The 13,144-nt window shown below is 38.0% G+C and overlaps 1 protein-coding gene across 1 annotated transcript in view; it reads right to left on the reverse strand.

Moving 5' to 3' along the window:
• Nucleotides 1-13,144, reverse strand: part of DCC (DCC netrin 1 receptor) — a 697,032-nt gene that overhangs the window by 402,075 nt on the left and 281,813 nt on the right. The window contains exons 6-7 of the mRNA XM_048218577.2: nucleotides 12,470-12,624; nucleotides 9,812-9,932 (exon numbers count right to left, since the gene is read on the reverse strand). Coding sequence (XP_048074534.1) covers nucleotides 9,812-9,932; nucleotides 12,470-12,624 — 276 coding nt within the window. The remainder of the gene's footprint in view (nucleotides 1-9,811; nucleotides 9,933-12,469; nucleotides 12,625-13,144) is intronic.

The following is a 13,144-nucleotide window of genomic DNA, read 5'->3' on the forward strand; positions in this document are numbered from 1 at the left end:
TTTGTAAAGCCCTGACTCAACATGGGACCCACTAGTAAAGATTCAATAGTGTTTTTCAAATCAGGCTCCGCCACTTTATAGCTGTTTGGTATTAGCATGGTATCTGACCTCTTTGAAGCATAATCTTCCAGTCTGTGAAGTGAGAATAGGAATATATTCTGGACCAGCTTATCATAGAAGACAATGGAATGATGTATATGAAGCGCTTACCTGACACAAGGTTTTTGAAAATGCTATTCTCTTCTGCGTTTTCCTTTTCTTCTGTATTTATTCGAATCTTACTCAAAGCAGGGCTGATTAGAGCTCTATTGGCATATCCTCCCGTAATTAAAATGGTGTTTATTTTTTTGTATTTCTAAATTTCTTGTTAGATTTAAAATAATAAAATACACAAGCGTTAGCTCCTAGTACCTCTTAAGTGCCCCAAGAAACAGAGAATAGTCTAAGTAGTTTATTTGGTGGCTGAAATCAAAGGCGAAATCACACTTACATTTCTAAAACCCTTGCCATACTTTAGGATATATTGCTTGTTGTTTGATGCTTTCTTAGGACCCATGTACTTTGATTTCTAAAATAAAAATAATTGGGTAGTTTTCTGAATTATAAATATAGAGATAGATTTAGATTTAAACTTATTTTAAAAGTGGAGGGTCAATATTGTATAACAATAATTATATTCTACTTTTTATATTTTATTCCACTATTTATATATTATATATATTATATATATTTGTTCCACTATATATTAATATTCCATTACTTATATTTTATATTCCACTTACCACCACAGCATGTCATATCCTGGGGGAATGGCTGAGTCCTAAAGAATGGTAATTCCTATCATATTCTAAGTTAATTTCCCAACACGATCCCTACAAAAATCAGAGCAAACCTGGAGAATGATAGTGGGCAACTACAAATTTAACTAAGTGGTAGTTCCCGTTCCATCTGCTGTGCCAGATGCTGTACGTTTGTGTGAGCAGATTGACAAAACTTCCAGTACAATATAGTTAGCCATAGTGATGTGTTCTTTTCTATCCCTATAAGAAAGGACACTCAGAACATTTCTCATGCACTAGGAATAAAAAGGAAAAAAAATTATTCATTTTTAGTCATGTCCCAGAGCTATGTTAAGTCTTCCATGTTCTGTTGTCAAATAGTCCAAAGGGATCTGGACCATCCAGATATTTTGTAGCATATTTCATTTGTCAATTGTGTTAAGGACATCATGTTAATCAGACAAGCTCAGTAAGAAAGGGCAAATATATGGAAGATTTTTAGTAAAACACATATGCTTCAGCATATGTGGCAGACAAATCCTATGCAGTTACAGTGGCCCATAACATCAGTGAAAGTTTTAGGGACACATTGTTTGGAACATGGCAAGACAAGTCCTATAAATAGGGACAAATTACTGGATTTCATATCTCCAAACACGAAAAAAAAAGCACAATATCTCTCAGACATTTGGGTTCTGCAAGCAGCATATTCTGCTCTGACTCATTTATCAGGTAATATGAACGACTGTCACCTTTGAGTAGGGTATCCAGAGTAGAAACAGGTATTGTAACCAGTCCAGGCTTTGATGCCAGTGGTACTACATACAACCCAGTTTACTCTGAAGTATTAGAAGTATTAAGGGTAGATTAAAAAAAAATGTGTGTGGAGATAATGGCAGGCCCTAATAAGGGAATCACAACATGAACCCTTAGGGTTCTATTGTAAAGTCATGCCATCTGCAGCTGAGAATTACACACCATTTATAAAATGGGTTCTGGCAGAATATTGGACCCTGCTGGAATAAGAATGCCCAACCATGGGATAATCACCTGACCAAGTGGCTGTAATTGCTCATAATGAACTAGGTTATTGGAAATGGATCAAGTCAAAAGGTCAGGTGGCACCATCATCAACCTGAGTAAGATTGAAGTGTTATATTTGGCATCAGGCATAAGATGACCAGAGGACATAATGGCAGATAACCCAGACAACCACATTTGCAATCACTGTTGTATAAGTATCTTTCCCTTCAACTCATACTTATGGGCAAGTGACTGAGGAGGAAGAAGACCAAGCCCTGTCAGCTTGGTATGTAGTGGGTACGTGGCGCACTCAAAACAGAAGGCTGCTGTACTATAGCCTCACTTAGTTATAGCCCTAAAGGAAGGCAGTAAGAGAACGTTCCCTGGAAGGCAGAGTGTTGAGTATACCAGGTCATCTACCTTATATGAAAAGAAAAATGGCCCAGAGTAAGAATATACATATGGACTATGAATAAAGTCAGATGGTTTGGCTGATTGACTAAAGGTCTGGAGGGAGAGTGACTGGAGGATCAGGGACAGGGAGGTCTGGAAAAGAGGCATATAGGTGGGCATATGAGAGTGAAAACCAAGTGTAAAGATCTTTGAATCACACGTAAACATCAGATTGTATCCTCCAAAAAAGAGGCACTAAACGATCAAGTAGAGGGAACAGTTCAGCCAGCTGGCATCAGCCAGGTTCCAGGGGTGGCACAAAAGTACATGAATGAAGAGGCAATAGTGTCCATGATGGAATCTACACATTGCCCAGTAGCATGGGCTCAAACCCAACAAAGCTGCTGCTGTTCGCCAGCAACTACTGCTGCTGTCGTATATTTAATCCACTAGCACACAAGACAAATGCTGAGCACCCAATGAAACACCATTCCTTGATGAGACCAACCAGCCTATTGGTGACATATTGTTTATATTAAACCTCTTCTGGAAGGTGCAGAAATTCGTCTTGACCAGAATATACACATGTTCTTCCTTTCCTGCTCTCAGGCTTCAGCCTGCAGCACTGTCTGAGAGCTCACAAAGGATCCAAGCCACCAACATGAGATCCTGCATAACACTGTGAAAGATTAAGTAACTCATTTAAAGCAAAAGAGGTGTGGGGATGAATACATGACCATAGGATCTCCTCGTCCTATCATATACCAACCACTGCAAAACTGTTGACTTGATATAGCAAAAGTATAGCCTTTTGGAGGACCAAGTGAGGAAACAAACTGGAGATGATATCCTAAGATGGAGTGCCTTCCTCTAGGGTATGGTGTATACTCCAAACCAGTGACCACTATACATTACCGTGTCCTCAACAGGAAGAGTGCGTGGATACAAGAGATTGAAGTAGGTGTGGTCCTGCTTACCATCACTCCCAGTGACCCAGCTGGAGTATGTGTGCTCCTTATCCCTGCAACTCTAGGCTCTATGGACTTAAAGGTCCTAGTTCTCAGAGGAGACGTCACTGAACTTGAGTGATCACTGCTGCCTGGTCCTTTCAGGCTTCTTGTGCCAAAATACCAGTAGGCAAGGCAAGAATAATTACCCAGGTCATCATCAAGAGGAGGAGGGAAAACAGGAAAGACTACTATTGGCACTCAGGTGATCTACTGGAGGTGTCTCTTGGTACTCTTCCCCAATTTTGATGGTAAGTAGACAACTATGTTTTCTATGACCTGTGAAGGGATAGGAGTTTGAGTCTGACTTGATAAGCCAGATGGACTGGCAGAGATGCTAGCTGGGGGTGAGAGGAATGCCTAATGGATAGGAAGATAGAAAGAATGAGTTCCAGTTTCAGCCGTGAGACCAGTTGCAGTTGCACTGGAAGGGGATTAATTCACACCTCTAACCTTCTTCTTTTCCCCAGGGAATAAGACCAACTCAGATTCTGGAATAGTTATTTCCAAAATTTATTACATGAAGCAAATAGATTTGAGTGGCACAAGGGTAGGACCATAGTAGAGGGAGTGGTATACCATCCGTGCTCCCTTTCAGGACTATAGCACTCATTCGTCCAGCTGGAGGGAGTGATAGTGGCTGAAGGCTCCCTACTGAATCCATTTCCAGTGATTGCCTTTAGCTAAAGAGAATACCTCACTCAAGGTCACACCCATTTCTGGGGATAGATAGATAGCTCCTCAGGCTAACCCAGTTTCAAAGCTTCTACTGGGATCATCTGAGGGCTTCGTTGTGACTGTATTGTAATTGTAATTATTATTTCAAACTGTGCAAATGAATGCCATTTCATTATAGTTCTATCAATGTTGATATTATCACCTCCATAATTAAAAATTAGACCTATATAATTTTAACTATTTAATTATATGTACTTCCTAATTATTACATTGATAATCAGATATATATAACAATATATATAATAATATATAACTATATATAATATATAACAATATATACAACATATATAACTATATATGATATATATACATATATATGTATGTATATACATACATATATAGGAAGGGATATATATATTTGTGTATATATATACACACATATACAAATAGATATATGTGTATATATATGTGTATATACATACATATATGGGAAGGAATATATATATTTGCATGTGTTATCAAAGGGTGATTTATATGTAAAAGATAGAAAAATACAGCAAGCATACAATCATTTGGGTTCCCTGTAAAAATCAAGATTCTTCTTTTCTACTTCCACACTATAGAGTTAAAAAAAAAGATGCAGAGTAGCACTCTTTGGTGTGTTCACCACCAAAATATGATATGATCAATATTTATGAATCTATCAAGCCTTCCATATTGTATGGATTTATAGTTATCACTGGTCTCAGGATACTTCACATTACTGAAGAATTCATTTCTCATTTCAAAGTCTGCCATACAGCCATATCCTCCTGATTAGCACTGAGCTAGCTTCCTACTTGAAGCACATGCTGAACCAAGGACAAGGTGAATGACAAGCCTTTATTTGCTGAGAAACCTCTGCCGACATAAAACTGGAATGAGCAAGTCATTAAACTGATACTGCAAACCTTGCAGCAAACCTTTCCACTAGCAGTCATTTTGAAACAGACCTTTTCCCTTAACCTTGTCCACTGGGCTAAAAACTTAAACTTCGAATGGACACTGTTGTTGAAATATTTGCTTATTAATTCTTTTCTTGGAGGATGGGAAAATATGCCAGAAGAAAGCTATCATTGTATTCACCCCAATAAATGCCTGCTATTTTTCTTGAGAAAAGAAACCAACAGAAGACTTTATAATAGCTAATATTTGTGTAGCAATTTAGAGCCTACAAATCTCTTTTACATACATTTATTGCAATAAATCTTTGAGACAATTATCCACTGCACTGTACAGCTGAGGAAATGTAGACTTGGAAAGGTTAGGCAACATTGTCTGTGATTCTGTCCATACATATATTCTATATTCCGTTATGTTTTTTTTTAATGATCTATTTATTTATATGAGAGAGACAGGGAGAGAGCAAGCATGAATGGAGGGAGGAGGCAGAGGGAGAGAATCTCAAACAGATTCCGCACTGAGCTCAGAGCCCAAGGCAGGGCTCAGTCTCATGACCCATTAGATCATGACCTGAGCCAAAATCATGAGTTGGACTCTTTAACCAACAGAGCCACCGAGGTTCCCCGTCCATTATGTTTTTAAATCCGTGTAGGTAAACTAGCAAAAGCTATAGAGATGAGATTTAGATGCATCTTGTCTAGCGCATAATCTTATATGATAAAGGATCCAATGACTGATTTATGACAAACTATGAACCCCTCAGGAAAAGTATTAGTTTGAGTGTCAACACTCTAAGGAAAGGGGACTTTGAGGTAGAAAATAAAAGAGCATAGACTACCATCTTCCGATTTTATCTTCACCTTGGCAAGCAAAAATAACATATCAGTAGATTGAATACATTCATGGCCATATACGCTGACATTATAAACTACCTTGAAAATTCTGATTCTGTATCCTATTAGCTACAGTTAATTACCAAGATTCACAAGGGAAAATGTTCCTGGAAAACTTATGAGCTATAATATCACCACACTGGTAATATGTTTCAAAAACATTAAATTGACCTTTATTCATTTAGACTCAGGGATGGAAAACAAAAGAGAAGGATTGTCGTTTCAATGAGCATCTCAGTTTGTATAAGGAAGTTGTCCAGTGACTTATTTTCTAGTTTGGATCCACAAACATGTTAGTCTAGCACATGGCATTGGCTCTTCTAAATTATTTACAAAATTCCAGGAACAATGTGATCCCACACTAAATACAACTGAGCATTTAAATCATAGTAACCCTTATTATATGAGAGACAAAAATTCAACTCAATTGACCACCAGTGACTAATAAGAGATTGAGAAGTACTTCCTGTTTGCTTTTGTTACATTCTATCTTATCTAGTCACTTACGTGCTATTACACTGACAAATTCTAACAGATTTTGAGTGCTAAGACTAATTGTACAACTTTTCATTGCTTCACACAATACCACTGAATTTACTATGTAAGAGTCAATCTTTAGTAAGAAACACTATAATTAGTTGCAGTTAATATACAATTACATGGGTGAGCATCCAAATATTCCTCTTGTCCGTTTGGATTTCAAGGTATTCTTCTCACATGGATAGGGAAGAAGTCACAAAAACAGATCAAAAAAGAAAAAAAAAACCCAAAACCCAAAACAAAACTTCTGATTTTATGAAAGTATTCATGACCAGACTTAAATACTTTTGCTAATTTTAGGCTATACGATATATTGCCCTAATAAACTGTTTGAAAATTTGATGTTATTTGTGACCAATAACCTTTTCCAAAGGAGGACAGGGAATTGATAACAGCTCACATTTTCCTAAATGCCTAGCCAATATATTTCCCCTCCTATAGTGGAAAAGTCTATTTTGTCACCAATATTGGAGGGAAAAAAAATTAAACAAAACCAGATTAGAAAGCATTCAATATTAACATGAGACACATAGTCCATAATTACTTCTTCTATGGAAGGAGTAATATGGTGTCTTGCCTAAGCAAATCTATACTTAGGGAATATTTATAATGGCGTGTATGCATTTTGACCATGTAGCTTTTTTTGTGCACATTAGAATATGAAGAATGCAAAAAAAGGAATATGCAGAATACATTATTTCTTCCCATGAAAACTTTATTCTATCTTTACCTATTTCTGCCATTAAATTAAAAATATTCCAGACAACCTATTTCCCGATCGTTACCACATTCATTCCCAGTTCCCTGGCCTTCCACACCCTGGACAACAGTTAAGTATTTTCAGTGACCTTCACTGCAGACCACTGCCAGGAAACTGAACACTACCCAGCAGCTGGAGCAAGGAAAACCAACTCAGAGATAATTGATATCTTATATCTATCTTATCTTTCCTGACTTGTTCCCTATCCCACACACCCTCAGCAAAAGAAAATTGCTAACTTTTCCACCCAGCTATCAAATAGTTTTCTTAATTTAATTACTACCTGCCCATACTACAGTTTACTAGATAACTTGATGCTAAATAGTTGTTCATCAGCTCTGATACACCAACTGGATCCTAATCTTCTGCTCACATGTTTGCAAACGTAGCTACTGAATCCTTCGTGTTCTTATGATGCCTCACACATTGATTCTTGATACTTTCTGGCTGGTCTCTTCACTGAATGATGGACTTGGAGCTTCAGTTTATTTGGAAAGGCAACTTCTTAAACCAATGTGCCCTCCCCCGCCCCCAAAAAAGTAAATAAATACACTAAAACAAGCAACAACAATAAAACTTTTCTTTAGCTATTAGAAGAGATGAATAGATAATGCAAGTAATATAAGTCAGCTGAAGTATTTTAATTTCCATTCGCCACCACTTACATAATATGACTAAGTCTTTTTGATGTATGCACAAAGTCTTAAGATTGCAGGCTTTTCATGCATCCTGTGTGTGTGTGAGAGAGAGAGAGAGAGAAAAAGAGAGAGGGAGGCAGCAGTCTGGATCAGTGTTTATGGTGTTTCAGTGTTACATATATACTGTTATTGACAGGATTTCCTATAGTATCATGACTGTTTAAATTGCCATTGATCTTCTTGGTCTTTGCCTAGAGGAAACCATGTATACATTTCACATGTTACAGTACACACATCTGAATATTTTTCCTAAACTTATTTTCTGGAGAGCAAAACAAGTCATTAACTCAGTTTAATTTAGTAGATTATGTTTACTTTATTTCCTAAGTCACTAATTGCTAAAGTGGGAATAGCTAACTGTACATAAAAGACTATGTTGAAACTTCATTAGGCTTATGTAAATATCCATTAACAATGGACACTGGCTGGAATGGGTCATTGTGTGTGCTTCAGTGAGGAGCAGATTGTTATGGCTGCCAAGAGGAACTCTCCGCCACAAGCCTGTGCACAGCCCAAAGCTGAGCAGCTGGCAATGTGGGCCCACAACGTGCCTCAAAATACATGGTGGCCGTTTATTGTTGAAACTTAAACAGAAAGGGCTATGTTCTCCCTACCATGGTCAGCCTCACTGCTGAATTTACATTTATAGCTGGGCCTCTCCACCATCTGTGCATGTGGCCTCCACTGCATCTCCAAGGAGCTGGAGAAGCATGATTTGAAGACCTGACGGAATAGCCAGGAAAAAGCAATCCATCATTTATAAGGGGGGATGTAAGACAGTCACAATAGTGTCCTGTCACACTTTCAGATTTTTATCTTCATTTGCTTTTATTTTCATTCTAATCCGTTGCCAAATACAATGAACACCGACCAAGAGTGCAGAACCCACTGATAATACTTTACTATCTACGCGGAAGAATGAATTACCCAGATTCTCAGAGGCTTGCCCTAGTGAGGAGGTAAATGGCTCTCTGGCTGAGGAGAGTCTTGCTCTGTACGGTCACTTAGACCTAAATGACTCAGGGCCCAGGTGGAACGCAGGATCCCAGTGACAAATGGTTACCCTTTGAAATGAAACCTTGCCAGAAGAACTGACACCAGATGCTAGTAACTGGTTTATTGAATGAGCTGAACTGCTAGGATATTAAGAGGAAACAGTTTTGTGTTGTCCTGTGGTCCACCTTCATACACACCCTGTCAGATCTACTTCCCCAATCCTGATAGCAATCTGGACCAATCCTCTAGTCCTGGTCACCTTAAAATATTTAAAAAGACTTATCTTCAGGTACTAAAAACAACAAATAGTAACAACACGCACACACACACACACACACACACACACACACACAGTAAGATCTAAATCAAAATATTAAAATGATGTTCATGTAAAGTTTCTTCCTGAGACCAAAAGTGAGGACGAAGCAGGAGGACTGTCTGTCACTTGATTTTTCAGTTTCTTAGGTCGAATTTTTCCCCTCTAATGAGGGCTTCTCCAGGATCAGAAAGAAGAGGACAGACTTGTTTTCAAAAGTGGAAAGCATCACAAGCTTCTTTTTTGTGAGGCAGCTCTGTGCTTCTTCAGAGACTCCCGCCCCCACCCTAGGAATCCCCGCACTGGACTTTCTGCATGGCCTCGCGGGCCCTCTGCACCAGCTCCCCAGCTCAGCTCCCTGCTGGGCTGTGTCTGTCTTCTGGTGGGTATGTATGTATGTATACTTATGTATGGACATATATACACACGTATATAACATATAAATGTATATGTATGTACTCCATCTCTCCATATATTCTACGTATACCTGAAATACCGGAAGAAAGGCAAGCCACAGAAGAGGGGAGAATGTAGTAATTTAGTGGTTGCTAACTTGACAACCAGAAGTACCTACTGTTCATGATGACTCTATCTCACTGGATGGAGACACATACCTAGTTTTCTAGAAAGAATACAACATCAACACATAAATGTACTCCTTGATAAACTAAATACTTCAATAATTTGCAATTGACGTTGAAAGATAGGAAAAACAATATGGATTTCGCAAGTGGACCAAGCATAGAGGTAGCTACCAGTCCCAGAACAAAGTTCCCCTCAACTTACCGGGCTTAGGGACAATGAGCTGTGCACTGGTCTGGGCATTTCCAGCCTCATTTTCAGCTACACATTGATAAAAGCCTTCGTCTGACTTCACCACTCCGAGGATTCGTAGGTTGCTTCCACCCTAGAGAGAAGAAAGAAGCAGGTACAATATTTTAAAAAAGCAAAAAACTCAGAGACAAAATGAACATAAAATTTTGATAAAAATTTCACAGAGGAAGCAAGCAAGAAAGCCATGAGGGTTCTTGGTCTCGCAGATATGTCCTAGGTCACTTGGGAAATGTCACGGATTCCCAACACTGTTGAATCCACGTGTATACATTTAACCCAGTTCTGCAATGAAAGCTATACTCACACAAGTACACAACATCCTCGATATCTAAACGAGCAGCAAACAGAGAGCTCTTTGATTAAATAGGCAAGAAACAAAGGTTAGCGTCAAAAGAAATTTCATTCTTTCACTTGTTATTGAAGGAAAATTGTGTTTAGCAGCTGCTGGGGAAACAAAAAGAAACACTGATTTTTGCAGCTTCTAAAAGATAAGAAATCTAGGTTGGATATTTTCTGGAAGTGTTTACTAAGAAAAAAAATCTGAAAATCCTTTTAAAATTGTAATTGCTTTGACATGTACCCTTTTGGGATTTGGAGCAATGGTATTTCATACCGTGTCATTCTTGTTATATGGCCAAAATGCTTTATCTTCAGTAATCCATAAATTAAACACAGCAATGTCATCTCCTGTTTTATATAAATTGAGCCACCATCTTTTTCAAGGATGGATGATAAAATAATCTGGAAATAGCATTTAATTATACTGACTCAGTTTTTCTTCAATATTAGTGTAAGAATTAGTTCAGTAAGTGAGACGTGTTAAATCACTTCCCCTGAAGTCATTAAGAGATAAATATTACCTCATGGGGAATTCTTAATTGTTTTTAGTGTCTTGTAGTCAATTCTCCGTTGATGTAAAATTCTGAGATAAAGCTGACTAACTTCTAATTAACAATTCTCATATAAGTTACTATTTGTGTTAAATGTTACTGTGTGACAGCCAATGGCTCTCAGATTTCTGGAGCTACTGGGGAAATATTTTTAAGCACAATTTCTTGTGAAGAGGTCTCATACTGTACATTTTCTTTTCACCTTAAGAAAAGAAACATTTAAATAGGTTGGCTGTAATGAGTCATTCTGGGAGAAAGATTATTCAAACTATAAAAAAAAATAAATGTTGTATTTTATCATGTGTCCTTAAGGGCACTCAACACTTTCCTTTATATGCAAGTAGCATATATTCTAGGCGGACACAACACATTTCAAGTTGCCCCGTGGCAGGTCATTTTTAATTCAGTGGTAGTAGAAATAGCATTGCACTTAAAGGAACTAATGGATTGGCATGGCATTGAAAAGTTACATTTTTTTCCCCTTTCTTACTCTATTCCCAACCAATTAAATAAATGCAACTAAAAGTGAAAATACAGTGGTGATAAAAGTAATAAAGTTATGCTTTAGGGATGTATTCCTTAAGAACTCTTATAGTATGACTAAATGCATGCATAAAGAGGTTATGGAAATTTGTGAAAGTCAACTGATCCAACCTCAAAGAGGTGGATCCACCAATGAGAGCCAGTGCAAGGTTAAGGAGAGCATGTGCCTGGACTGGCAGGGCCCCTTCTGCCAGAAGACTTGGTATAGACACTCTTTTTTGACAGATCATGTCTGTGTCTCAAACATAAGACAAGTGGACCTAAATCCTCCTTCTTTAACTACGAAGTTCTTTGATATTTGGAAAGTGCTTTTCATATTTCTCATATATTCATATCCTTGAATTCAGAACCTCCAATGCTAACCTACACCTAAAGGAGAGTTTTCGGAGTGTTTTTAAATGAGCAAAGAATTCCGCTGGTAACAGCAAAAGGAGTGATAGCAATGATAGGCATTGAGTGCTCACTGTGTACCAGGAAAACAACTTAGTGAATACAATATACCATTATCCCTGTGATCCCCCATGGGGCATTGAGTACACTAGAACTTAGAGAAACTATAAGAACTATTATGCTTAGCTTCAATTTTTTCCAATGTTCAAAAGCGCAATGCCATGTGAACGCTGGGTCTCCATGGCGTCCTAGTCCTGCCACTACCACTTGTCACTGTCACCACATGCTTTCCTACTGTTCATGTAGGATCAACTGTCCTATCTGGAAGGGTAGCAGAGAAAACTTGTCTGTATTACAAAAGTAAGACAACCATAATCATAGTTGCACATCATACTGAAACTTTGTTATAATGGGTAAAAGTGAAAGAAGTAAGAGATTGTTGGCTTCAGATAGTCTAAAACTAGGTTCTAAATTCTGTTTTCCCAAGAACCAGGAATGAGGATACTTGGAAAGATAGTCTCTTAGGTCCTCTGTTTTTTTCATTGTGTGTTTGTTTCAAAAAACCTTGTCTGTAAAGCAAGGGGGCTGGGCTGTTTGATCGCTCTTCGTCAGCTTAAAAATTGTTAGGTTTAGAAAATCATTTGCTCTATTGGAACAATTTTCTTAACACACCATAAAAATTCCCAATAAGAACCTTCTTCCAAGGAAGGAAAAGCAACTGAAAATAGAGTAAACAATGAATGGGATTGTATAGCTATTACGAAAAAAAAAAAAAAAAGATAATTACCACTATCTGAAAATAATCACTAGGAATGACCACATCTCCATTCTTCATCCAATTCACAGTGGGCACAGGCTTTCCAGAAACTGAACATTCAAACTCAATATCCATGCTTTCATAGGCATACAGGTTGGAAGGGTGATTTAAAAACCATGGCGGAACTGCAAAGACAGAAAACGAAAGTGAGTGGGTGGGAAAGTGAACCTTCGTGCTAAGATCTTTGCCCAGCTAGAAACACTGCACAAGTAGAGAGAATATTTGTAATCCAATAATTCCCCGAAACCCTGAGTTTATTATACAGGAACCGCTGCTGAACGCCTCCCCCACCCCCTCCCCACCCCCCACCACCCCAAACACAGTTAAATAGTTGTAGTTAGTGGTGTTTTGCCTCGGGAAAGAAAACAAAAACACTTTGGAAAAGAAATAAAACATCTAGTAAACATTCTGAAAACCGAGTGTTTGTATCCAATTGACTTACATAAAAGATACTGAACAGTGCATAAAGCTATGGAAGCTATGCTGATAAAGTAAATAAAGGGAAGCTGATAATTCTGAGACAACCCAGAATGTAAGACAAGAAAGCTTAGTGTCTCTGTAATTCTAGAATTTCATTGGGATTTAGTTACAGTGATGGGCTCATTCCCTGTTGAAACTGGCTATGGTGATAGTCACAAAAAATGG

Source organism: Ursus arctos, unplaced genomic scaffold (genome assembly GCF_023065955.2).
Source record: "Ursus arctos isolate Adak ecotype North America unplaced genomic scaffold, UrsArc2.0 scaffold_17, whole genome shotgun sequence".
Classification (NCBI taxonomy): domain Eukaryota; kingdom Metazoa; phylum Chordata; class Mammalia; order Carnivora; family Ursidae; genus Ursus; species Ursus arctos.